This window comes from Toxotes jaculatrix, chromosome 23 (assembly GCF_017976425.1).
Source record: "Toxotes jaculatrix isolate fToxJac2 chromosome 23, fToxJac2.pri, whole genome shotgun sequence".
In the NCBI taxonomy this organism is placed as follows: Eukaryota; Metazoa; Chordata; class Actinopteri; family Toxotidae; genus Toxotes; species Toxotes jaculatrix.
In genome coordinates this window covers 15,068,718-15,094,015 of record NC_054416.1, presented here as the reverse complement: position 1 = coordinate 15,094,015, position 25,298 = coordinate 15,068,718, and the positions used below count along the sequence as shown (strand labels likewise).

At 43.1% G+C, this 25,298-nt stretch overlaps 1 protein-coding gene across 1 annotated transcript; it reads right to left on the bottom strand.

The window, feature by feature from the left end:
• Positions 1–71: 71 nt before the first annotated feature.
• zanl (zonadhesin, like) lies at positions 72–25,202 on the bottom strand. The gene is made up of 52 exons (XM_041031340.1): positions 25,132–25,202; positions 24,494–24,519; positions 24,051–24,200; positions 23,656–23,921; positions 22,370–22,454; positions 22,138–22,290; positions 21,626–21,793; positions 21,428–21,525; positions 21,255–21,333; positions 20,385–21,137; positions 19,124–19,317; positions 18,884–19,025; positions 18,146–18,390; positions 17,781–17,929; positions 17,515–17,643; positions 16,448–16,586; positions 15,829–15,970; positions 15,393–15,589; positions 15,090–15,228; positions 14,821–14,937; positions 14,536–14,660; positions 13,845–13,990; positions 13,170–13,313; positions 12,750–12,857; positions 11,504–11,673; positions 10,611–10,813; positions 9,537–9,681; positions 9,140–9,387; positions 8,568–8,745; positions 8,353–8,461; positions 7,660–7,754; positions 7,005–7,181; positions 6,400–6,608; positions 6,167–6,311; positions 5,895–5,992; positions 5,624–5,770; positions 5,369–5,533; positions 5,105–5,232; positions 4,592–4,863; positions 4,297–4,505; positions 3,919–4,063; positions 3,526–3,773; positions 3,293–3,422; positions 2,991–3,192; positions 2,550–2,711; positions 2,029–2,159; positions 1,577–1,779; positions 1,348–1,483; positions 1,067–1,204; positions 818–911; positions 602–645; positions 72–352 (listed from the first exon to the last, which is right to left on the bottom strand). Exons 1-52 carry the CDS (start codon positions 25,200–25,202, stop codon positions 297–299), a joined length of 8,352 nt encoding a protein of 2,783 aa, XP_040887274.1. The 3' UTR covers positions 72–296.
• Positions 25,203–25,298: the final 96 nt, after the last annotated feature.

Sequence of the window (25,298 nt, the reverse complement as noted above, 5' to 3'; positions counted from 1 at the left end):
AACATATTTTCAAAAGTGTCGCTTATGTTTTTAACGAAGACAAACACACATTTTATTTTTTTTCCCCCACATATTTCATTCCAAAAAACATTACAGTGAACATTGCATTAATAAGGCACACACATATCTGACTAAAATGACATCAAAAGGATAAGTTAAGAAGGCAACATATGGACATATGGATGACATCTATGACATCTATGATATTCACACTTTTCACAAGACACAAACTAAAAATTTCATTTCTTGCAAGGTTTTATTTTTCTTTGAAGAGCAGCTGAATAAGCAGTTTGTCATCACATAGCGGTCACTTTGTCGTTTCTTTGTTCAGTTATGTTTGTATATGGAACACCTGGAAAAAAAAAACCCCCCCAGAAAAAAACAGAACATCAGCATCAGGTTTCCAAGAAGCTATGATGTTGATTTTTGTGAAATCTGTCTACAAACCTTCGACACACAAACGCACTCTGCTCACTTCATCTATCTAAGTGAGTATTAGGTCTATCGGCTCTCTAAATCTCTCCGTCCTGAGATGCATTGGTCATATTTAGTCAACTTAAGCTTATTAAAAGCTTCTTTTACAAATAGTAATAATTCTTACTTGTTGATTTCAAGCTGAGATTTTTCTCCTCGCACTTCTTTTTCCTGTGGAGAGAAAGAACGTGAGATTTTCGACCAAAAAAAAAAAACATTTAGCCGCCATGTGTTTAACACCACAGTTCGGGCACTATGTGTTAAAACCTAACTGCACACAAACGTACACACACACACACAATCGACTAATATTTGTGCACCACAGAAGCGGTTGAAAACTCACTTGGCTTTGCGTCTGCAAAGACACACAATGGTGGTGACAATGATGATGACGGCGGCTGAGACCAGAACCACGATCAGGATGATCCACTTGGTTTCTGTAACAAACAATGAAACTTTTTATTAGGCCAAAGGTCAAGACAGTCTGACCTGCAGGTAAAGAAGGACTCTCCTGGCTTTAGTCAGAGCCGGGATTCAATGTCATGAGGAAACGTTTAAGCTTTTTGAATTCCCTGAAGAGTGGCCCCCGTACCCAGTCCTCCGCTCGGCGCTACCTCCACCTCGCAGTTGGTGCCCTGGAAACCCTCTGCGCACTGACAGGTGTAGGTGCTGTTGCTGGTTTCCTTACATGTTCCTCCGTTCAGACACGGGTAGCTGAGGCAGGGACTCGCTACAACACGAAACAAGACACAACAGAGTTTTTGTTGTTGTCGCTGTTGTTTTTGACAGTTTGATTTCAGTTGTTGCATAACAAGACAAGCTCCAGACCTGTTCCAGAGATGACACACGCACAACACACACACACACACACACCTCTGTAGCAATCGCGTTTGAAGTCATAGATGGCGCAGACGTAACCGTCCTGGCAGGTCTTGGGTTGGCACACGACGCCGGTGCTGGTGCATTCGCAGGACTGAGAACAGTCCTCAGTCACAAACATCTCCTTCAGCTGCAGTACGAATGGAGAGAGAGAGGAGACAGGAAATGAGATCACCTCATCACACACACTGTGATACATACACTGTTTTGACAAGGCCCTTACGGGGTAGTATCTGTTGAGGAAGGTGCAGCCGCACTGCGTGTACGGCACACAGGTTCCCTCACTCATGACGAAGCCCCCAGCGCACTGGCACCCCTCCATGCAGGAAGAGGTGTCACACTCGGAGGGCGCTGCCAGGTCGGCGCACGAGGCAGGACAAGGCGACATGCAGGAGGAGTAGGTGCTGTTGGCATCGCAGGAGAGGGCTGGGAGAGAGAGAGAAGTCACAACACCATGTGAGATGGATGATGACGATGATGATGATGATTTGCTCTTCTCCAGTTCACACTCAATTTTAACTAGTTCCATTTTCCAAGGACACGTCACCTCCAAGATTAACATGCATGTCAGACATGTCTGACTTTGAAAGACTGATTTGAGGTCAACGGGCTGAAACAACAGTGGCCAATCATTTCAACACAAGTGTGACTTGTCGTGTATGTTCAGCATCCTACCACAGTCCAGCTGCTGCCTCCAGGATCCCAGTCTGACTCCTGCCTCCTGACAGGCTGCGGCGTAGGCTTCATAATTGGCACAACGCAGTGCTGCACTGCCATGCTCAGCACACAGGTCAAACACACAGTCACTGAGGGAAACACACATGCACAATAAATACAGGGGTGAGAAGTGTATATTGTACTGTGCCAGTGTGTATTGTACTGAGGAACCTTCTACATTTACTACAAAGGTTTTAGAACAGCCTCATTTTTCCAGTGAGTGTTGGAAAGGTCAGCAGCTTAAGTCCAGCAAACAAATGTAAATGTTAAAGACCAGAACCAGACTGTGGCTTCACATGATGAAGACTAGCACAGTCTGAAATTGACAGAACTTCTGCGACAGTGTTTGAACAAACTTTCTGAGCAATGTTTGATTTCCATTAGGAAGAACGTGAGGAGTGTGTTCAGCTGCTGGATGAGTCTAACATTTATGATTGCAGCTGGAAAAATGGAGGCGTTCTAGTGCTCAGACCACTCACTCCTGGAAGGTTTTCGGGGACAGGGTGGCATGGCAGGCAGCGAACGGTCCCTTCGAATCAGACAGCGCTCCACACTGAGCCGCACTGTTGTAATCACTGAGCTGAGACTGAGAGCAGTCTGATGTCTCAAATCCTGAGTCGGGATCGGTCTCCGCCTCTCGCCTGGACACAGATGGAAAAGGATGGAAGGACAGAGGAAGCAATGTAAGGTGCCAATCTATAGGTCGTTATTTGAAAATGCAAGTGTTTTACAGGCTGTTACAGCTAATGGACACTAGTTGTTGGACTACATGAGGGCTTGAGGATTGAAAGGTTCCGTAAAAAAAACCAGTAAGTAAAACTTGGTTTTGAAATATTTTGCGTTTTGAAAATCAAGAATACATCTCCACACTCTTGAATCTGTATTTCCAGTTAAAGCGGTGAGCCTAGCTGAGGACCTACCTATGGATGTGGACTGTGTTAGGGAGGTCGTAGGTCTTCGGTCCGTCAGCCTGTCGGTCGCTGGCTCTCCAGCTTTCTCCAAATTTGTTCAGGTCCCTGACCACCGTCCCGTCTGGTTTCATGTACTCATTTCTGGTGATGCCATCATAGTTTCCACATAACCCTCTGACAGAGTTCTTGTAGGTGCTGGGCAGTATGATCTCTGATACAGGAGAAGACAGACAGAGGAGGGAAATGAATGGATGAACAACAAGCCAAAGAGGGGCTCGGTCCACAAGGGCAGAGGCTTCTTTTTCTTTTACCTCCACGAATGTTGCCATCAAAGCGTACAGTGAGTCCAAAATCAGTGGTGAGCTGGACCTGCCTGGAGTTCATGGTGATGGTCAAACCATTAACTGGACTGAGAGGAGGCGCAACACGTTCCCCGTTCACCTAGAGCAGGTACAATAGATGCAGTATGTTGTTTTTACTACAAAAAACAGCCACAAAAAAAAAAAACAATGGTGCTTCCATCAGACGAACACAAACAACTGACCAGGACCATCTTCTTCTGCAGGAAGCGAACATTGACACCGTAAACATCAATGTACATCTCATCCAGGAACGACACCCTCCTGTTCCCTCCACGTCTGATGTTCTTCCCCCTCACCGACAGGGGTGACAGGAAGTTCTGCAGGTTGTGGCCCTGAGTCAGGGTGTAGGTATAGGGACCCTGGAAGTGATGGACGAAACCGTCGAATGTTCGGTAGTGGGGATCCCCAGAAATGCTGCACTTGTCAAACTCTAAAGAGGGTGATAAGTTGATTGGAAAGATTGAAATGGCTTAAAATTAAGCAACTTTTAATTTTTTAAAGCGCACACTGCACACATTGCAGTTCTAACATGTTAGTACTGTGACACATGACATCTCTCACAGCGGTGGACTCACTGGTGGGTTTGCAGTAGAAGTCTCCATATTTGTCCAGGGCACAAACTGAGTTGGAATTACAGCTGTGGTCCTTACATGTGATTTTGCCGCCAAGGTTACAGACACACGAGTTAGTACATTTTTCTGTCAGCCATGAGTCTCCCACCTGCACACACAAACGTACACACAACATTTAGGCGTTACAATTTGAACACAATAATGAAACAATTTTTTCCTTTCATTCCTATGGACTTGCCTGCTGATGTTTTACACCTGACCTCAGGCTGGAAACCGCCAGTACCCACCTTTAGTCTGTTTCTAAAGGTCTCCACCATTTATGCTACTAACCCGGATGTGTTTCTGATTTTACTGTTCACATGGACGCTTGGCTTCACTCACATCATGGTACTCTCCACTGAGGTCCAGACAGCCACATTTCTCCAGACGAACACACTTGTTGTCACTGAGCACGTATCCGGCGTCACACTGGCAGCCCTCCACACAGGTGGTTGGAGGGAGGTGGCAGAAGATGGGGAAGAGGTCGGAGCAGGTTGGGGGGCAAGGGGTGGTGCAGTCTGAGTAGTGGCTGTTAGGAGGACATGGCAGGGCTGCAGGGAGGGAAGAGAATTGAGTATGAAAAGAGTAAAACAAGAATCTTTTGCTGAAAACTTTTGATTTGATTATTGTAACTTACGACAGAAGGTGTTGTTCCTCCAGCTGATGGTGACTCCGGCGCTGTGACACGCCTGAGCGTACGCTTCCACGTTGTCACAGAGCGTCGCCTGCATGCCATCGTACTCACACATGTCGTAGACACAGTTACCTAGAAAAGCTTCGGGGGGCACCAGAGAGTGGCAGGGCTTGAAGCGGTTGGAGAGGATGATCCCAGCGCACTGAGCCTCGAACAGCTTCTCTTCTTCTGCAGTGCAGTTGGGGTGGATGTCTGGGCGAGTGTCTGGCTGACAGCTGAATAAAGAGAATGTTAAGGTGAGTGGTTTAATCAGGCTCTGGGATGTTGCAGTGTTGCCTGTGAACTACTGCAACTGCACACAAAGAATTCCAAAACTGTTTATCACAAAGATGGGTGTTGACTGTCAAAAGAACATTGCTAAATATAGGGGTCGAGAGCATCAGAGGAACACAGCGCTGAGTTTTATGAGATAAGTCTTCAGACTCATAGCTTGTGTAATAGTTGTAATCCACTGACCCAGGATCACTGTCGCCATCTGATTTCCAACTGTTCCCCAGTTCGATCACATCCTTGGCTGGTTTCTTGTTGGGCATCAGGTTGTCATCAGAGGAGTTGTGGTTGTAGTTCCCACACATGCCACACAGCTGGAGAGAAGGGAGGTGGAATTACAAACAAGCATCTACAATTAGAATGATCCAAATGGTGAAATCTTTTTGGCACTAAGACATTTGGTGGAGGGACATTAAGACAATAAAGCAGATCTGGCATCTGTCTTCATACCTTGTTGAAGTATTCCCCAGGAACTGTTATCTCCAGGTGATGGACTCCGTCAAACTTCACCTGCAGACCAAAGTTTGTGTCCAGCAGGCTGTAGGCTCCGCTGCTTATCACCTTGGCTCCGGCCAACTCAATGGACACTGGGGTTCGCACCCGTCGGTCATTCAGCTAAGACGAGATGATGTACATCCCATTACTGTTTTCTGCAGTTGACTCGATAGCCATTAAGCTTGAAAAGAAAAAAAAAACCTTCCTTACCAGAACTCTGCGGCTCTTCTGCATTTCAACCACAGTGTCATGAGGCAGGTAGACTTTGACAGAGCGAACATAGGAGGCCTCCGGCTGACCACGCTCCTCATTTTTAGCCACTATCTTAAAGGGAGTTACCTTGGTGGCGTTACAGACCTAGGGCATTCAGAAAAGGATTTGAAACAAGGTGGTTTCTATATTGCATGTGTCTCCTAGTTTAAGTTAGGGTAAGTTAGTTAAGAGCTGAAACAGAAATGTGAAATACGAGGTCACCCCATACCTCCACCAGAGTGTAAGTGCAGGTGCCCATGAATGTGTGCATCACACCATCAAAGGTGTAGTAGTGAGGATCTCCAGCCACGTGACACACTCCTTTACCTGAGGAGGGAAACAGAGCTCAAATGGACTGATGAACAAAACTACAAAACTAAGACTCAAATTATATTAAACCCATGTTATTATTCAATCTGCGTGTATTTTGAGATGGAAAATGATCAGTGAGTGATTCTTGTGTGGTGAATCTTCACTCATCCAGTCTGGTGTTAAGTTTACCTGTAGAGTGGCAGTCCAGTACTCCTTCCACCACTTTACACTCTTGTGCAGGGCTGCACTGCCAGGGCTCGCAGGTGATGTTGTGGTTGCCGTTGCACTTGCAGCGCTCAGAGCAGTTCATCTCTGTGAACCAAGTGTCTCCCGCCTACACCCACACACACAAATAAATAAGCTCAATTCATAGTCAAACACATGGCATTTCCGCTGAGTGATCCACCTCCGGGCACACCTACCGGCCTGTACTGTCCATCTTCATCAGTACATCCACACTCACTGAGTGGGACACATTTGTCTCCACTGAGAACTAAACCAGGGTTACAGATGCAGCCCTCCACACAGGGCTGGTTGCAGGAGCCACCAGGGCCTGCAGGGTCCTGACAGCTGGGCTGGGGACAGGCAGGGCCACATGGGGTGTACTGACTGCCTGGGGGGCACTTCAGAGCTGGAGGGAGGAAGACATTGGAAAAAGGGATGTTTGCACAATATGTTGTCAACAAAAAGGATGGACTTGTATATTTACTGAATATCTTCAAATGCAAATGGAAAAAAGACTGATGACTGATAAATTCTGTCAGTGTCCAAAGTCATATTATGTAATTTCTCCTTTTTTTTTTTTTAAAATCAATATCAGTGTTGAATGGTGTCATGTGTAAAGGATGACAACCTCAGTTTTATTCTGTATTTAAGTCGAGCCTACTGAACTTTTAAACAGCAACCACTGTGACAGCAAGAGGCAAATACTGGAGCTAACATTAGCCTGCAAATGTTACTGGAGCAAGGCAGTAAATAAGTAGCATCAAAACCCCTTGGATACACTCACACACACACACAGACTTACGACAGAAGGTGTTGTTCCTCCATGTGATGGGGACTCCTGCAGCAGCACACATGTCGGCGTAGCTCTCTATGGCCTGGCACAGAGCCACGGTCTGACCTCCAGTGCCACACATATCATACACACAGTTTTCAAAGTACGGCCCGGGCAGCACGATGGAGTGGCAGGGCTTAAAGATACCTGAGGTTGAGATAAACATAACGTAGATTTAGAGGAGCCTATGCCTTTTTCGGGGTCATTCAACTGACCTCACAGTAGTTGACATAGACGTGAATGAGCTTCTAACTTTCTGTCTGACTGATCATATCACAGGTAAATATATCTGAAACCACAACACAGCCGTTGTGAATGAATATGCTAATTAGCGTATTCTGTCAACAACAGTTTTCAACTACGTCCTCAGTTTTGCACATTGACCATAAGCAGTCCAGACATACACTAGGCGTTCACAGAGTCTCCATTCCCTTAGAGGGGAGTGCTGAGTGTGATACTCTGTTCCGTGTGAGCTGGCTGACTGAAACTGAGCTTTACAAATCTAATAATCATCAAACCTGCAAGTGTGATTGAAATTGCTCTAGGCTGGTCTAGAAAGTGTTGTCAACATGATGCATTGTGTATGTGTGCACACACACTGTGTGTGTGTGTGTGTGTGTAATACCATTGGGATCAGTGATCATGCCACAGCTGGTGGGTTTCTTGGCCTCCTCCTCCACGTCCTCATCACAGTCCTCCTGTCCTCCACCATCGGTGCAGCTTGAGAAGAGGTGGAGAATTCATTAGAACCACAAATAAAGTGATTGTGGAAGAGTTTACTGAAATCTATCTAAATAACTGTAATTTGTAATTACCTCTGAGGCCAGACTCTCCAGTCGGGAAGATTGTAGCATGTCAGTGTGTAAGATATGCTTATCGTAAACTGTTCTAGCTGTGACCTTGTCCTCATTGATTAACTCTTGAAAGTCTCCAGTTGCATTGAATGTTTTCTGTGCTTTTGTGTTTGTTTTGTATAACTGATGCCAACTGATTGAGAAACACAGGAACACCTTACATCTATTGCATCACATTTCCTGGATTCCTGTTAAACTTTTGTCAGTGAAACACTCCCTTAACAGATGTTTCACATTAAAAGTCTCCCAGCAGCTCAGTGTGCCTTCCCTTTCCTGGTATGGTTTTATGGTTTTAAAAAAAGGTAACTGGAAATGTTTAGGGAACAATGATTATAGTGTTTTGAGGGGTAGGTGATGGGTTTGACTGTCTCTAAATGAAGCCACTATTCACCAGTAAGTGAGCTGTCTATGTTTGACACGGGAGAGTGTGGTTCTGAGTTTGTGTACTCTGTGATGTGACTCACTCAGGCCGTGGGTCTGGAACACGCCAGCTGTCTCCCAGTTCATTCGTGTTAGCAGCTGGTGTATTGTCTGGTTTCAAGTTGTCATCTTTTGGGTTTCCATTGAAATTTCCTGGGGGAGGGGACATGGCAACAAATACAGGGACTCACTATTGAGATCTATAGATTGATCAGTCAACAATGCCTGAAATGGGAAAATAACCTATAATGGTTCTCACCACACAAGCCACAGAGTAGGCCATTGTAGGAGACTGGCACAGTGACGTCAGCGTGGTGGTTCCCATCGAAACGCACCCTCAGGCCAAAGGAGGTCTCCAGGACAACAAACTTTCCGCTCAAGTAGATCTGAACTCCATCGATAGAGGTGATAGGTGGGACGACCACTGTCCCATTGACCTGAAGAGCAGTGAGAAATGTATTCTGATGACAGACAGAAAGTCTAAAGAAGAGAGGATGGACAGTGGCTTTTCTTTCATTTACAATTTCACTCCACAAGTCATGACCTCAGTGAAGTTTCCCAGGCTCCAAGAAGACACTGTCTGATGTCTTAATTTGTCTTACCAACAGTCCAAAACCCAAAGAAATTCAAGTTTCCCACTACATAAGATGTAGAAAACCAGTACACATTCATATTTTAAAAGTTGAGGCCAGGAAATTTGGGGGTGTTATTGTCCAAAAAATAATTATAAAGGATTAAATGATCATCAACATTGTTGCTGATTAATTTTCAATCAGCTGACTAAGCAATTTTATTGACAAATTGTTTCAGCAGTAACTATTACGAGCGTACCTGCACAGTGCGGCCCTTGCTGAGGATGACAGTCACACCGTTCACATTGACGATCACAGCCCTGACATAGGAGACCTTCTTATTACTCCCTCTGTGCTCATTCTGGGTGTCCACAGTGAAGTACGGCAAGTCAGAGGAAAAGTTGCAGGGTTTGGTCAAGGTGTAGGAGCACGCTCCCATGTAATGGTGAGTGGTTTTGTCAAAGGTGGTGTAGTGAGGATCACCAGATACTGAGCAGATACCACTTCCTGGACAAGAGAGGCAAATATTAATTAATAGGAATGTACATACAAGATCAGCTGAGATCATGAGGGCCTAAATGACTTTGACACAAGACCCTTCCAAGACCCCACCAGACATGGGAGCGGGGGCCTGTGTGTGTGTGTGTATAACTTACCCAGAGGTTGGCATTTATATTCTCCATCTTGTAGCTGGCAGCTCTCAGTGGTCGGTTTACAGCTGCTGTTGTGACACTGGATAAAACCTCCACTGTGACACACACACTTCTGCCCACAACCCTCAATGTACCAGTCATCGCCCACCTGACAAACACACACAATGCAAATTATATCTCCAGCTCCCACAAAGAACATTATTGTTCATACAGGCCATTGTTCGTATATCTTGATTTGATTTTAAAATGAAATAAACATGTGTCAGTGAACGTCTCTGTGAGCTTTTCCTGTATTAAATGACCACAATCTTTCCCCAACCGAGTTCTGTGAGGATCTGAACTCACGAACAAACAGCTTACACTACCACTCGATGTTTACTCAGATCTGACAACAGGGCCGTAATGTGGAGTATGAGGCTTTGAGGTTAACCCTTTCATGCATAGTGGTCACTACAGTGGACAGCTATTCAAAAGCTGTTCTCTTGTATATGCATGGGCTTTATTGTTATAGTTTCATATCAGCCAAAGCAAAAAATGCCAACAGATGCCATGATGCTTCATGCACACGAAAAATAAGTATGTCTGCATGCAGTGTCTTGTGTGCTGGATGCTTTGCCAATTGCCATACAAGATGGATGGGAAGTGGAACTGAGCAGGACATTATTATGTGAGAGGACAATATCAAATCACAGGAGAGACAGAACATTTGTACACCACGCAAACAATGTTGTGAGGAAACATCAGATTAGTAGCATTAAAAATGTTTTTATATGATAGTTTTCACGCAGAATGGACATGTTTGTAACTCCACGACAAAAAGGGTCATAAACAAAATTTCAATTGTATTATTTGTATTTGCTTCAGATGATGTCATTTCAAGTAAGTTATGCAAAAGATGATTGACAGTTCTCTCCTCCACTTCAACAGCATCCTCTTGTTCTGATCGTGTTTGTCTCCAAACCTCTATATCAAAATCCAACAGCTTTCATTTTGTATCCCGACTAAACCTCTTGATAATGTGAGTATGAGGTTTGTATGGATTATAGCTCAGGATTAATGGAAGTCCTTCCTACTTACAGGGTGATAGGTTCCACTGTTGTCCACACAGCCACAGTCTTTCAGTGCCACACATTTGTCATTGCTCAGGATGAAACCAGGGTCACACTCGCAACCCTCCACACACACGTCCTCACAGCCCGGCGGTCCGACCACACCCAGACACGTCTCTGGACACGAACTCACGCACAAGGAGTAGGAGCTGTTGGGAGGACATTCCAGGGCTGTATGGAATAGAGTGATGACAGAGGGAGGGAAGGATAGATGATGGACAAAGGCAAGGCAGGGGAGTAGGATGAATCAAAGAAAAGATGAATGTTAAATAAAGTTTTATTATGTACTGGAACTATACTATAAATTATAGTACAATTGAACTTAACTTATATCATACTTATGTTTTACTGCTTTTTTCTTATTTATGCACTTTAAAGTAAACCTTTGACCTCATATATCTTCTTCTTCTCTCTCTATCCCCATGCATTTATATCATACTGCTCATCATTATATCACCATAACAACCAGCCTGACAGAGCTTGAATGCAGCCTCCCCACAGAGAACATTTGCTAGTGTTTTTAATCTTCTGTGATAGTAAATATGAATATTTTGGGGTTTTGATGAGTTGGTTGGACAAAACTAACTTTACAAACTTTACTTTGGACACTCACTACTGTCTGATTAATTCATTGCATAATCATCAGATTAATCACTAATGGAAGTAATCATTAGCTGCAGTCCCAGTTTGATGCTTAGCACTCAAGATGAAGTAAATGACAGCCACTGCCGTCCCTAGAACCATAGCTCTGATTTCACTAAAACTTAAATACATAGCTTTTTTCTTTAAACATTTTATCTGATATATTACTAAATGTACACATTCTTTAAGTCTGATCCTCTTTGGAGAAAAAAGACTTACGGCAGAAGTCCGGAGTCCTCCACTGGTGGACTTTGGCTCCAGCGCTCTGGCAGGCATCAGTATAGGCCTGGAGCTGGTCACACAGTGCCTGCTGCTGGCCATTGAACTGACACATGTCATACACACAGCTCTGGAAGAATGGAGTGGGATCCACCACACTGATACACTCCCTGGAAGACAGAGAGAGAGAGGAGCACTTAGTCTCGGGAGGAGAAAATGGTCTAACACTCTAAAAAGCCCAGGGAAGGACAGAAAGAAGCCAAATATGACAGTGTGACAGAAATCATGCTGACTGCACTACAACTAATGACATACTGCTGCCGCAGTATAGTGGCAGTTTTTATGTAACTATGTTATGGGAATTTTCTATCATCTTTTTGTTTATAATTTTAGCATATTTTATCTGACAGTAGAGAATGAAAAATGCAGAATCCTAAGTAAGTAAAGTAAAATATCTGTTAAGTTTCCGGGTGGTGTGTATGTTTTAATGTGGTTCAGAGTCCATTGATGTTCATGTGATATTCCAAGAACAAGCTATAATTGTAATCTGAAATAAGATAAGTGAGTCAGATAAGCTTTGGAGAGATATCACTATCTGTGTAACAGTGTTTCTCACCTTTTTCAAAATAAAACATCTGTCTGTGCAGTTCAGAACTGAGCAGATGCAAAACTGAATGAATAAACCATAACAGCCTGATGTGACTATCCACAATCACAGCCTTTAACTACCCCATGTGTTACGCCCCAGCAGATTAATACACGCTGACACTGCTCAGAACAGAGAGTTTCCTTTCCTGTTATTGATTTAAAGTGAAAGGCTAAAGATTAATACAGTCAAATCAACAAGACCCACTAACTAGAATGACTGCCTTTTTAAATAATAAACAAAAACAGAGAATCCAAAGAAGAAAACCCAGAGATTCAGTATAGATGTGAACTTGAAGCAAAACACTTGTAGCTGTTGTTGTTTGACACTAGTGTTTGTGCGAAAGAAGAAATCTATACAGCGATGGAAGGACGTGGCTCTCCGGCGGCTCTTAGAAGGTTCCCAAGTGGAACCCACTCTGAGCCAGCATGAGCACCAGCTCTGAACCAGTTCTCCTGCTCTCTCCTGTCACCATCTTTCAATTCTTTGATACCATTTGTTCAGATTCTGAATTTGCATCTCAGCAGGGTGATGGTTTTTGTGCAGACCCTGTAGTCGAGCAGGTATCCACAGCAGGTCAGTAATTATGCATATTCTCACCTGAAGGGTCCTGCAGAGTCTTTAATTTTGCCACATTTGTCTGGTTTCACCACCTCAGCCTCAAGTTTGGGGTCGCAGTCTGGGTCAGGCTTGGTGCCTGGGGTACACCTGATTAGTAAAAACACAACAGAGTCACATTCCATTTCTTAAGTCTACGGATCGGTATTATATTTGTGGGTATTATTTTTCATAATATAACAATTTCTCAACCAAATGTAATTCATGTTTTCACACAAGTATAAATCCACACACTGCCCACATATCTTCAATAATATATTTCTGTATTTTATTTATTGTGGGTAACTGAATTCATGTCCATTTCATAAGCCTTGTCACGTGTAGACCGAATTTCCAAAGAAGTTTCAAGGAAATCCGTAAATTCTGAGATTACAGCAGAAAGATGAAGATATGGAAACTCACGAGTCATCCTCATCCTCTTCGGTCTGCCAGCTGTTCCCGAAGTCATTGACATTTCCTACCACAGTGCCGTCTGCTTTGGTGAAGTCATTGTCTGGGTTGCCGTCATAGTCACCACAGAGACCACACATCTGGTCATAGTAGGAGCTGAAACGATGAAGACACAGAGAATAAGGGATTAAGAGATGAAGCGGAATGTCTTAAGGAGACTTACAAGGCCAAATACGGGTTGGCCCTGTAATGGAATTCTAGAAATAAAGAGAAAGAATGTAGAAATCTCAAAATCTCAGATTAGATTAGTCAGAGGACTATCGATGGAATATACAGTTTAGAACCAAAGTATCAAATGGTCAAAGGGTTCAAGTGAAACATTAAATTAGCCTTGTGTCCAGTCTAAATCCTCTTTTAGTTTTCAAGATTTTCACAGCCATGTAAAATCATGCAATGCATCTCATCCAAATCACAATAGTTTTCTTCTGTTTCCGTATTTTATGTTTGCTGAGTTGTTTTCAGTCTGTTTTCTCCACACCTCACTTTTTTTTAACCTGCTTTATGTATGAGTTACAGCTTTCCAAATAAAAAGTAAAATAAAAAAAAAAAGATTTTTAAAAAAATGCATCTATGAAAAGACAAAGGTCAACATCTGACCTGATGTGACCATCTGACCTCCATACCAACCTGGGAACTGAGATCTGGGCGTAATGGTTTCCATCCCAACGCACCTGGAGACCAAAAGGTGTCTGCAGGGTGACGTACTGACCCGCAAGGCTGAGAGACATGACGGGAGAGGGGGAGTTAGGGAGGGCCACCCGCCGTCCGTTCACCTGCCGGAGGGGATAAGAGAAAGATGACATGAAGACAATGTCAAACAGAAGCTGCAGGTGCAGTTAAGACAAATTTACAGTTGGCTTTTCGGGATTTTATACATCACAGATTATAAGACACATGGATAAAAACCCAGCATACAGGGATTTAGATCCTCTGGCTCTATAGTAGCTCTATAGTACTTGTAGGATAAGATCACAGATCTTTGATAATGAGAAAAACCTGCTTGATCTGAACACGGATCAAACTGGAGAGGATACGGAGGAAGAGCGCGGGCGGATTTCTGGGATTACAGAATAAAGAGAATAAAGAGCTAAAAGTCAAAGAACAAGGATAAGATGAAATGAAAAGGTGATGAGAACAAGGGACGGGTTCTAAATTGTAATTTCACTCAGGCAGAGGATTAAGATTGATATAGAGAGAGTGCTACAGCTGGTGTGTGTGTGTGTGTGTGTGTGTGTGTTTCTGTGTGTCTACACATTTCATCCTTCATTATAGACACAGAGTGCACACTGTGTACTGTGTAAGTGTTATCCATACTGACCAGCGTCTTTCTGGCCTTCATCATGGTCACCGTGATTCCATTCACAGTGACATAGAGTTTTCTCAGGTAGGACACGCCTGACACCCCCCTCTCCTCATTTTTCCCCTCCACTGAGAACCAAGGACCTGCACAGGGAGCACAACACCATGCTCACATCAGCTTCACAAATCAAGCGTGTGATTTTATCAAATCATCTGTCTATGTTAAAATGCTGAGAAAAACAAACAAGAGAAAACTGTGTTTTTCTCAAGGAATAAACACATAAATTTCTAAATCTGTTCAAACCTGTGTTGTTCTTGCAGGTTCGGGCCAGTGTGTAGGTACACGTTCCCATGAAGCTATAGAACTTCTTATCAAACGTGTTGTAATGAGGATCTCCAGAGATCACACAGTCCTGAGAGCCTGAAAGAGAGAGTGGGATAAGCAGTCTGAAGAATCCATAAAACATCAAGCTACAACACAGATGAGTTCATGACCTCAGCGTGTGCTTAATTCTATATTGTACTATTCACTTACCGCTTGGCTTACCGCTTGTGTGGCAGGTGTGAACTTACCAGTGGGATAGCAGCCCAACTCTCCAGCCTGGAGTTTACACTCATGCATTGGGGGACATTCAGAGGCCACACAGGTAACGAAGGGAGGATTACACCTACACTTCAGCTTACAGTCCTCTACATAAAACTCCTCTCCGGGCTGAGACACAAACACACACATAGATTTGAACTGTGTTAGCAGGAGAAACTTGAATCACAGCTTGGGTTGTCAGTTCAGTAGTGCAGGAATAGTGTAGAGCTATGTGTGTGGGAATGGATGAAGTACACACACACACACATGCACACACACACTTCCCTGTGTACCTCATAATACTGGCCATTAGTGTGTCTGCAGCCACATGAACTCTTTTTGATGCACTTGCTGCCACTCAGGACGTAGCCAGGATCACACACACAGGCTTCAGAGCAGGGCCCACCACAGGAGGGAGGTTTTCCAGAACACGTCTCCTGACAGGGGTCTGCACAGGGCTCATAGTGGCTGTTGGGGGGGCAGCTCAGGGCTAGAGGGAGGATGAGAGAATGAGTCTCACTTTTTCTACAGTAACTATTTTTCATTGAATGCTAAATAAGTCATTCATCACAAATTAGACAGAAAGTTAAGAAAGTTAAAAAGCTAGCTAGCTTCCCAAGCTAAGCTTTTTGGGAAGCTTCCCGAGCAAAACTGCTAGCTTCCTTGCTTTCCCCATCTTCCTCCTTACCCTCCCTACATACCTCCGCCCCTCATTCACCCAGTACTCACGACAGAAAGTTTCATTCCTCCAGGGTCCAATGTTGACCCCACGGTCCTGGCACTCATTGACGTAGGCTTCAATTGCTTCACACAGAATGGGCTTAGCTCCATCCAGCTCACAGAGGTCAAAGACACAGTCCTTGAAATAACTCTGAAGACAGAAAGTGTGTTGAGTTACAATGCTTAATTCTATTAGAAATGTAAATTTCTCAAATTTGTGTCTCAGACTTTAATCTTATCTGGTGCAGAAAGTTGAGTCACAGCCAGCCATTTATTTTAATTACAATTTACAACTGCGGCCGGCATTTAGGTGATGTGTCATTAATGGTTCATTTGCCAGTCTATTCTGTAATACACTCAACAATCTCTAGATATTGAGTTGCTGAATAAGGCAGTCCCATACAACCCCACTTTACTAATTCTCACTTATGTCTATAGGAACAGAATAAAAGACAATTAGGTTGCCCACAGACCTCAGTCTGAACACCCGAAAATGACACTGCTATTTTAATATTCCACTTTTTTATTTTATTACATGCAGGTCCACCAAAATTCTCACCACTTCAAATAAGGGAGCTGCTTTATTATGTACTATATATATGTATGTGGTGTCATAGTATGTAGTTACATTGGGGTTGATTTTGGGGTGGCACACAGCGAAAGGACCCTTTTTGTCCAGCAGGATGCCACAGTATCCAGAGCTCTCATACACTTCCTGCTGTCCTTCATCACATCCAGGGATGGTGGTGTTGGGTTTCTTATTACACCTGTTAATACAGACAGTCAGTGAGAGAAGTGTGTGTGTGTGTTACTTAGTTTTTGTCAAGAACAAAGAATGCCTGCACAGTAAATAAATGCCCCCAAAAAGGGCAATTTATTGAGCACTAAACATCATATGGGCTTTATGTCTTCATCATGTAGCCTAATAATTCAATTCAATTCAATTCAATTCAATTTTATTTATATAGCGCCTTCCACAATCAAAATTGTCTCAAAGCGCTTTACAGAGACCCAGAGCCTGAATACTCAGCATGTGACCAAGAAGGTCCACACATAGATGTCTAATTCAATTCAGGCATGGAGCCCAGGTCAAACTAATCCATCACATCAACATGCAGGCCACACATCAAATTATTTAAACTATTTACAACCTGCAACTCAGACTTATTAACTCCATATTCAGCACTGGGGTCAAATCAAAGTCCCTGAAAGAACTAGGACTATCTGAATGTAAGTAGCGTTGTACACAGAGGGGTTCAAGGTGCTCAGGTGCTCCTATTACAAGAGTTAGGTGACACTGGATTTGAGCCAGCCTTGATTGTTTTGTCCTCTTTTAAGTCTAGATATATTGCTTAATAACATCTGCAAACCCACAAATGACCCCACAAAAGTTGTGTGATTATACAGCTCGTCACGTTTTGTGGCTTATTTTTATTTAAATTTTCTTCTAACCTAAAATCTATGGGATTCAATCTTGTTTGAATGCAGTTTGCTGATGTTGGACAGCATTTTCCTGTCAGTTAATCTTCTGTCGACTGAATAAAGATCCGAATTTCAAGTCTCTTTTTGAACTAGACTAAAATGCTGGTTTTCTTAAACAAGAAACAAGAATGAAAGACTAAATCTAAAAATAGCTGACAGAAGTAACATTCATTGATATACTAATGTATGCTTGTATCCCTGCAATGTACTCACTCGGGATCAGTATTCCAGCTGTGTCCGAAGTCATTGGCGTTGTTGGTCAATGATCCATCTGGCTTACGGAAGTCGTCTTTGGCATCTCCATCGTAATCGCCGCACAGTCCACACAGCTTGCCCTGATAGCTACAGAAAGCAAGGCGTTAGCATTTTGACTGATTATCAATGTATTCCATCATAAAAGCAACTGTGCGTGGGGTTGGGGAGCATTTCACGTAAAGAGACAAGTGTCCAGTGACAGCACCAGTTCAGTCTTCACTCACTCTTTGATCACTTTGATGTCCATGTAGTGGTTTCCATCGTAGCGAACAGTCACGCCAAAGCTCATGGACACAGTGTAGTGCTTTCCAGACTTGAACACAGAGACACTAGGGGGCAGAGTCACTGGCAGATTTACATTGGTCCCATTCACCTGTATGAGAAAAGCAGGTGCGAATAACATAAAGAGTGATTACTGAGGAAATTCTCATTGTATAGAATTTTCAATTCCTAATTCTACAGGTGCATTTTCAACAAGTGAATTCTGAATAGCATTTGTCAATATGTCGATATACTGTATGATGATGATAGTGTGATTGTGTGAACTGTATTAGTTCTGCGGTTCCTCTTCTCATTTCTCATTTCTGACCTGCACAGTGCCACCTTTGAGAATGGAGATCTTCAGCATGTGCACATAAACGTGCACGGCTTTCACATAGGAGATGGTGGGCCTGTTATAGCGATTTTCATTGTCAGCATGGACCTCAAAGTATGGCAGTGCCGTTTCATTGCAGGCTGAAGTCATCAGATAGCTGCAGCTGCCCATGAAGTTGTACTTGCGTTTGTCAAAGGTGGTGTAGTGGGGATCACCAGACGCAATGCATGTGGATGTGCCTCAGGGAATAACAAATGAGAAATTGTATGTTAGCATTTATTTTGTTACAAACATGTTTTAATGGTGTGACCAGTGATAAAGCCCTTAATACAACCCAGCCTCAGTCTTATATGAAAGGAAATCAAATTAGCAACTTTTATTAGCTCACTTGTAAGCTCACATTTAGGTATATACTCTAACGCCTTTGTGATCGAATGCAAACCAAACCACAAGGCTCTGGCAACTCATCAGAGGCCTAATTTATGAAATGGCTTAGGCTAAAATGATAGTTTCTTCATTTTAGAGATCATTGATATGAAATCAACACTGTTCAGACAGTTTGCAAATGGTGGATTATCAAACAGCAGCTTTTACTGTGGCTGTTAGGAACAGCTCTTAACACTTTTGCCTTCAGATATATAGTTGGATGACACACTGTTTGAACAAGATCATTTCAAGCTGCAAGCACCACTTCATGTACCGATTCCTTGACAAGTTTCAAATCATTTGTACCTTTAGGATAGCAGCCCGCAACACCATTAACATAGCGACACTCTTCGGTGGGGTCACAGGAGTTATCAACACAATCCAAAGTGTAGTTCCCTGCACAGCGACACAGCTTTGAGCAGCCATCGCCAAATACAATCTCACCAGGCTGAAACAAATTTGAAGGACAACCTTCTTGTCATATTCTGTCTTGCCATGACATTTTTTTACTAAACATTTTTGCACATGGTAACTGTGATGTCTAACCTCATAATAGTTATTCTGGTCATCCAGGCAGCCACATTGCTCCAGTGGCACACAGCGGCGTCCCTTGAAGACAAACCCTGGTTTACAGAAGCAGCCACTGATGCAGGAGCCAGTACAGTTGGTGGAGGGTTCCATACAGGTGGGGATACAAGCTGGACCACAGTCTATGTACTCAGCATCAGGAGGACATGGTTCTGTGGAGCAGAAAGAAAAGGAATTAACTAATTGGGAAGACCTAGAATGGCACTCAGTAGAGCGCATACCTCCACCCAGGCCAATCTATCCTTCCCATCTGGAAAAAGGAAGGGGTCTAATAACATAAACAATTTGTCATAAAGTATAATGTTTAAGTAAGTAATATAAGTAATGATAATCAAGCATTGTCTTCTGTGAGAAATGGATTATTATTATCTATTTCAGATTTATTACATCAGGATCCAAACATTATTTCCTGAGAAACTGGCAAGAATGTCCAAAAAAAAGTCCAATGTTGCAGTGTTAAGGAATGTGCTAAAAATTCCTGCATACGTCTCTTTAACCAGATCCACACCACAATTTAATGGGTTTCTTTCCTGACCCATGCCCCATCCCTCCACCAAGTTTGATGCCAATCGGTTCCGTACCTTTTGTGTAATCCTGCTGATAAACAAACTAACTAACCAACAAACATATACAGGTGAAAGCATAACCTCCTTAGTGAAGGTAATAAATTCAAGAAAGAAAGAAAGAATTATTGGAAACCTTTGATAAGGACATGTCATACTTGGTGGCTTTGTTGTAGTGGTTGGTTTTGGTGTTGTTGGAACAGGAGTTGTTGGTTTTGGTGTTGTTGGCGCAGGAGTTGTTGGTTTTGGTGTTGTTGGCTTTGGCGTTGTTGGCCCAGGAGTGGTTGGTTTTGGTGTTGTTGGCACGGGAGTTGTTGGCTTTGGCGTTGTTGGCCCAGCAGTTGTTGGTTTTGGTGTTGTTGGCGCAGGAGTTGTTGGTTTTGGTGTTGTTGGCCTAGGAGTTGTTGGCTTTGGCGTTGTTGGCCCAGGAGTTGTTGGTTTTGGTGTTGTTGGCACAGGAGTTGTTGGCTTTGGCGTTGTTGGCCCAGCAGTTGTTGGTTTTGGTGTTGTTGGCTTTGGCGTTGTTGGCCCAAGAGTTGTTGGCTTTGGCGTTGTTGGCCCAGCAGTTGTTGGTTTTGGTGTTGTTGGCTTTGGCGTTGTTGGCCCAAGAGTTGTTGGTTTTGGTGTTGTTGGCACAGGAGTTGTTGGCCCAGCACTTGTTGGTTTTGGTGTTGTTGGCCCAGCACTTGTTGGTTTTGGTGTTGTTAGCCCAGGAGTTGTTGGCTTTGGTGTTGTTGGCCCAGGAGTTGTTGGTTTTGGTGTTGTTGGCCCAGCAGTTGTTGGTTTTGGTGTTGTTGGCACAGGAGTTGTTGGTTTTGGTGTTGTTGGCCCAGCAGTTGTTGGCTTTGGTGTTGTTGGCCCAGGAGTTGTTGGTTTTGGCGTTGTTGGCCCAGCACTTGTTGGTTTTGGTGTTGTTGGCCCAGGAGTTGTTGGTTTTGGTGTTGTTGGCCCAGCAGTTGTTGGTTTTGGCGTTGTTGGTCCAGCAGTTGTTGGTTTTGGCGTTGTTGGGCCAGCAGTTGTCGGCTTTGGTGTTGTTGGCCCAGGAGTTGTTGGTTTTGGCGTTGTTGGCACAGCAGTTGTTGGTTTTGGTGTTGTTGGCACAGGAGTTGTTGGCTTTGGCGTTGTTGGTTTTGGCGTTGTAGGCCCTGCAGTTGTTGGCTTTGGCGTTGTTGGCCCAGCAGTTGTTGGCTTTGGCGTCGTTGGTTTTGGCGTTGTTGGCCCAGCAGTTGTTGGCTTTGGTGTTGTTGGCCCAGGAGTTGTTGGTTTTGGCGTGGTTGGCCCAGCAGTTGTTGGTTTTGGTGTTGTTGGCCCAGGAGTTGTTGGTTTAGGCGTAGTCGGTCTTGGAGTTGTTGGTTGAGGTGTACTTGGTCTTGGTGTTGTTACTGGTGGTAAAGCAGTTGTTGGCTGAGCTGTAAGTGAAAGATAAATTCGATTCTCTCTGGTCAGATTAAGGTGATGCTCCTGCTCCAGCAGACCACACCATAGAAAATGGCTGATACCACAACAGAGTCAAAGAAGATTCTCACCTTTGCAGGCCATGACACACACAGCATCAACAGCAATATCTGTCTGTGGAGTTTCTCCAAAGGTACCCACGATCACAAACTGAAATACAATAAAATGCATTTAAGTAAGTTAATGTAAACCTCTATGCACACACATATACACGTACAGAGGTGCACAAAATTCTAGCATATACCTGAATAGCAGCAGTTCCCAGGTAGCGGACCTCTGCAGGTTTCCAGGCTTGACCCTGGTTCCCCCTGACAGTGAAAAGAGCAGGTCCAAGGCTTCCACCTGTTAAATAGGGAAAAAAAAACAGTTCAAGCCATACAAATGTTTTTATCCTGTCTTTGTTTGTCTGTCTATGCACATTAGAATAAATGTAGTCTTTGACCTGCTGTGATGGTGTGGACACTGAGCTCCATGGTGGTGCTGGTACCATACAGGTAGTAGTGGAACATGAGGTCCAGACAGCCAGAGGAGGGGGTTAACAGAGGACTTCTGATCTGAGCACTGACCCCAGGAATAGCTCCGAAAGAATCCAACAACATGTAGGCACCCACTACACATTGAATGGTCAACATAAAAAAACTGTTATTTAGGTAAGAATAAAGTAAAACAACTAAAATAAAGATTAGCTTTCTCAGATTTAGTCTCTATACAAGAGTAATGTATGTATGTTTCATCTCACATCCAAAATGCACTGATGCAACGGGAACTCTTGATCCACATCTCAGGATGTGACTGGCAGTCACTGTATTTATTTGGTATAAGCCATCAACATCAAATTTCAGGTGTCTTCATGGAAAACACTGTTTTCTAGTCTTGTGCTCCTAGATCTATATAATTTGTAACGGCACTTGCCGCATCAAGGCAATATGGCGGGGGTGGGGCTGAACCACTTACATCCAGGTTTAGAGAAGTCATCATCAGGTCCAGTGCCTTCGGTATCTGTTTGCCCAATCCACTGCTCAAAGCCAAATATATCAGGATTCTCAGTTTGAGTCGTCCAACCACACAGGTCACCAAGATTGTCAAAATCACAGCCAGAAACACAAGCTGTGGACAAAACATTTAGTCAGAGATACAGTGATATTTGAGTGTGTGTGTGTGTGTGTGTTAGAATGTGTAAACTTACAGGGACATGCTCCCTCAGTAATAACAATGTTGTCCAGAGCCGAGTCACAGGAAGCAGAGGATCCTCTCTGCGCTTCAAACACAATCTATAGGTGGAGAGAGAAAACACTGTCACTCTAAAAAACCCATTCATCTTCATCTTGCAGTGATTTGATTCAATTAATTCTCGTGGCCCTTTTCTTCAGGAAGTAGCAGATGTTTTAGCTCAACTTTGCAGTTTTTTGGGGTTTTTGTTTTGTTTTGTTTTTTAGGAGATAATGCAATGCCTTTCCAGCCACTATTTTTTATGGGTAAATGATCATTTCAAAAACTGTGCATGAAATGAAAAAAATAGTTGAAATAATGCAAAAATGTTTTCAAGTTTGGCTGGAGCGATGAGGAGACTAGAACCTGATCTGTAGTTTGTCTAAGCTTTGACTGGAAATTTGACTGGAGTCCACCAAAGCAGTACAAGAGTAGTACAGTTCAAAGAATGTTACATAAAAACACAGTCATCTGTACTAATTCTTCTGCACTCCCAGTACTGTGTGATATTTCCTTAAAGCATACATATCAGTGTCTCTGCCACAATAATCAGCTGGTCGAGCATCTTAAAAATCTTTTTTTATTTATTTGGATGAACTGATATTGCACTGATTTAAATGTTTGAGTTGAACTGACCAGAACAATAAATTTGTTTGTTTTTTGTGAACACTGTGGAAAAGTGTGAGTTATGGTGTGTGAAAAAGGGACAGTGCCAGCAAAATCCACAATGAACAGTAAACACGTGTAAAAAAAAAAAAAAAAAAAAAACTAGCCCAGGTTTATTGTTGAGAGGTGTGACTGTGTATGGAACAAAGTGTTCTCATGGGTCTGTCCTCAGGTTTTTATCTCCAGCTCAACAGTTCTACACTCCTTCATTTCCTCTCCTGATGCTTCAATTGTTTTACAACTGTTCTAAAAGCAGTGTTGTGAATGTATTTACTGTGAAGGTATAGGGAGATAAGAGTTACTGTAAAATAATCTGTACATGTTTGTAGGCTTGGCTTATACTTTCTGTAAGCCAAGTACAGAAACTGATGAACGCATCTGTTTTGTGGCAACATGCGACTCTTCAGTGGATCTTTCTAGAAACTCTTAAAGCCAAGTGTCCACATCCCCCAAGACCTGTTCCTCATATCACCACAAAAACAGAGAGCATCGAGTTAATGTAGATCTCAGCACTTAAAATGCTGTGTGACAATTTCATGTGCACATGAAGCATTTCGGTGGTTACATTTCAAAAAGGTATCTCTATGTAACACTCACGCTGACACTCTGACTGCTGGGTTTGGACACAGTGATGGAGCTCTTGAGCCAGGATGGGCTCTGGATTCCAGTCTTCTTCCAGACCTCTTCCTCTCCACTGGGTCTCTTGGCCAAAACCTTCAATGTATTCTGATTATCAGAGCCGTACATGTAGTACCAAAACTGGACACAAATCTGAGAGGCCGATGGTGAGAGGGCAGGGCTCAGCAGACGAGCGTTCTGCCCATTAGAGACATTGTCACACTCATGGTAGATGTAGAATCCCTCTGCAGACAGAATTAGACAGAAAATGTCTTTTTGTCTTATCATGAATCAGAATTCCATGTAGCCATCTGCCAATGAGGTAACTGTACAGAAATGAAATATTTGAAGTAAACGATGTGTTCAGGACTGACTTCCATCAGGGTAGTCTCCGCTAGGACCAGTGCCAGGTGTTGGGGTTGGACCCTTATGTCGGGTCCAGTCACTGTTGTCTGCGGTGTCCTGGCTGAACCTGCAGAACGGGTCGCTGTCCTGGTTAAAGTCACAGGAGGTCAGCACTACTGCTGGAGAAATGCAAACAGGCATATGGAGAGATGGATGGATGTTGTAGAGGTAAAGAAGTCGAAGAAGAACAATGTAATGTCATTTGTGCCTATTGTAATAAATACTTCAATATCAAATATTAATATGAGGTAAAGCTATTGTTTGGTCCTGTTTGTTATAATTCACATATTTTTTGATAAGTGGTATAAAAATAAAGTTTCTTATTAATATCTTCCATCTTCACTAGAAAGTCCACCAGTGAATGTGCACGAAAGATACAAACAATTTATATGGACGATTAAAACCAACATACCATCTTCTCTTTGTGTTTTCTGCAGACTGTAAAGGATTAAAAAAAAAATAGTAACAGATTCCAGTTAAAGTTAGGTTAAAAGTTTATCTAACTTGTTTCCATTTATAGTAAAGTACAGAAGGCTAAAAAGGGTTTTGATAGCTCTATGATTGCGTTCAGATTCATTTAAGAATGTAATGTGCCTGTGAATGTAGAGTGTGGGGGGTGACATTATTATGTAATTGCAAATGAAGAAATAAGAGCAACCATTGTGCTGCCTTTACATAACAATCCTATGTAAAGGGTCAGTCAACAAAAGCAAAGGCCTGCTTTATCAAATTTGTAATGTTAAGTAAGTAGTGTTTGCTGAAAGGAGGGCTTTTGTGAATCAGTTAATAATGTCACCCTCTATGTAAGCACAATGAAATCCACTCTACTCTAATAAACCAATTACTTGACATGCATTTTTCTTGGGATATAATAAGAATCAACACAGATGCCACAGAACTGCATGCCATTGGTGAGGATTTTAGAAATGTTGAGGTGTAAAATTGTATCTATATTTTTCACATTAATGTATTAATTTAATCATTCATGACATCATATCTGACCATTTCTTTTGGTGGTGAGGCGGGGGTGGTGGGGGGCTGGTGACTCACCTGTGCTGTGCCTGCCCTGTCCTGCAGCTACACATCCATAAGAGCAAAATTAAAAAACGTAACGTATCCATGGCTAACTGTTAGTTAGACAGCAGGGACAAGGGACAGGGCAGAGGACTTTATATAGGGATCTAGAATGGTGGGGGGGGGGGGGGGGGGGGTTGCTG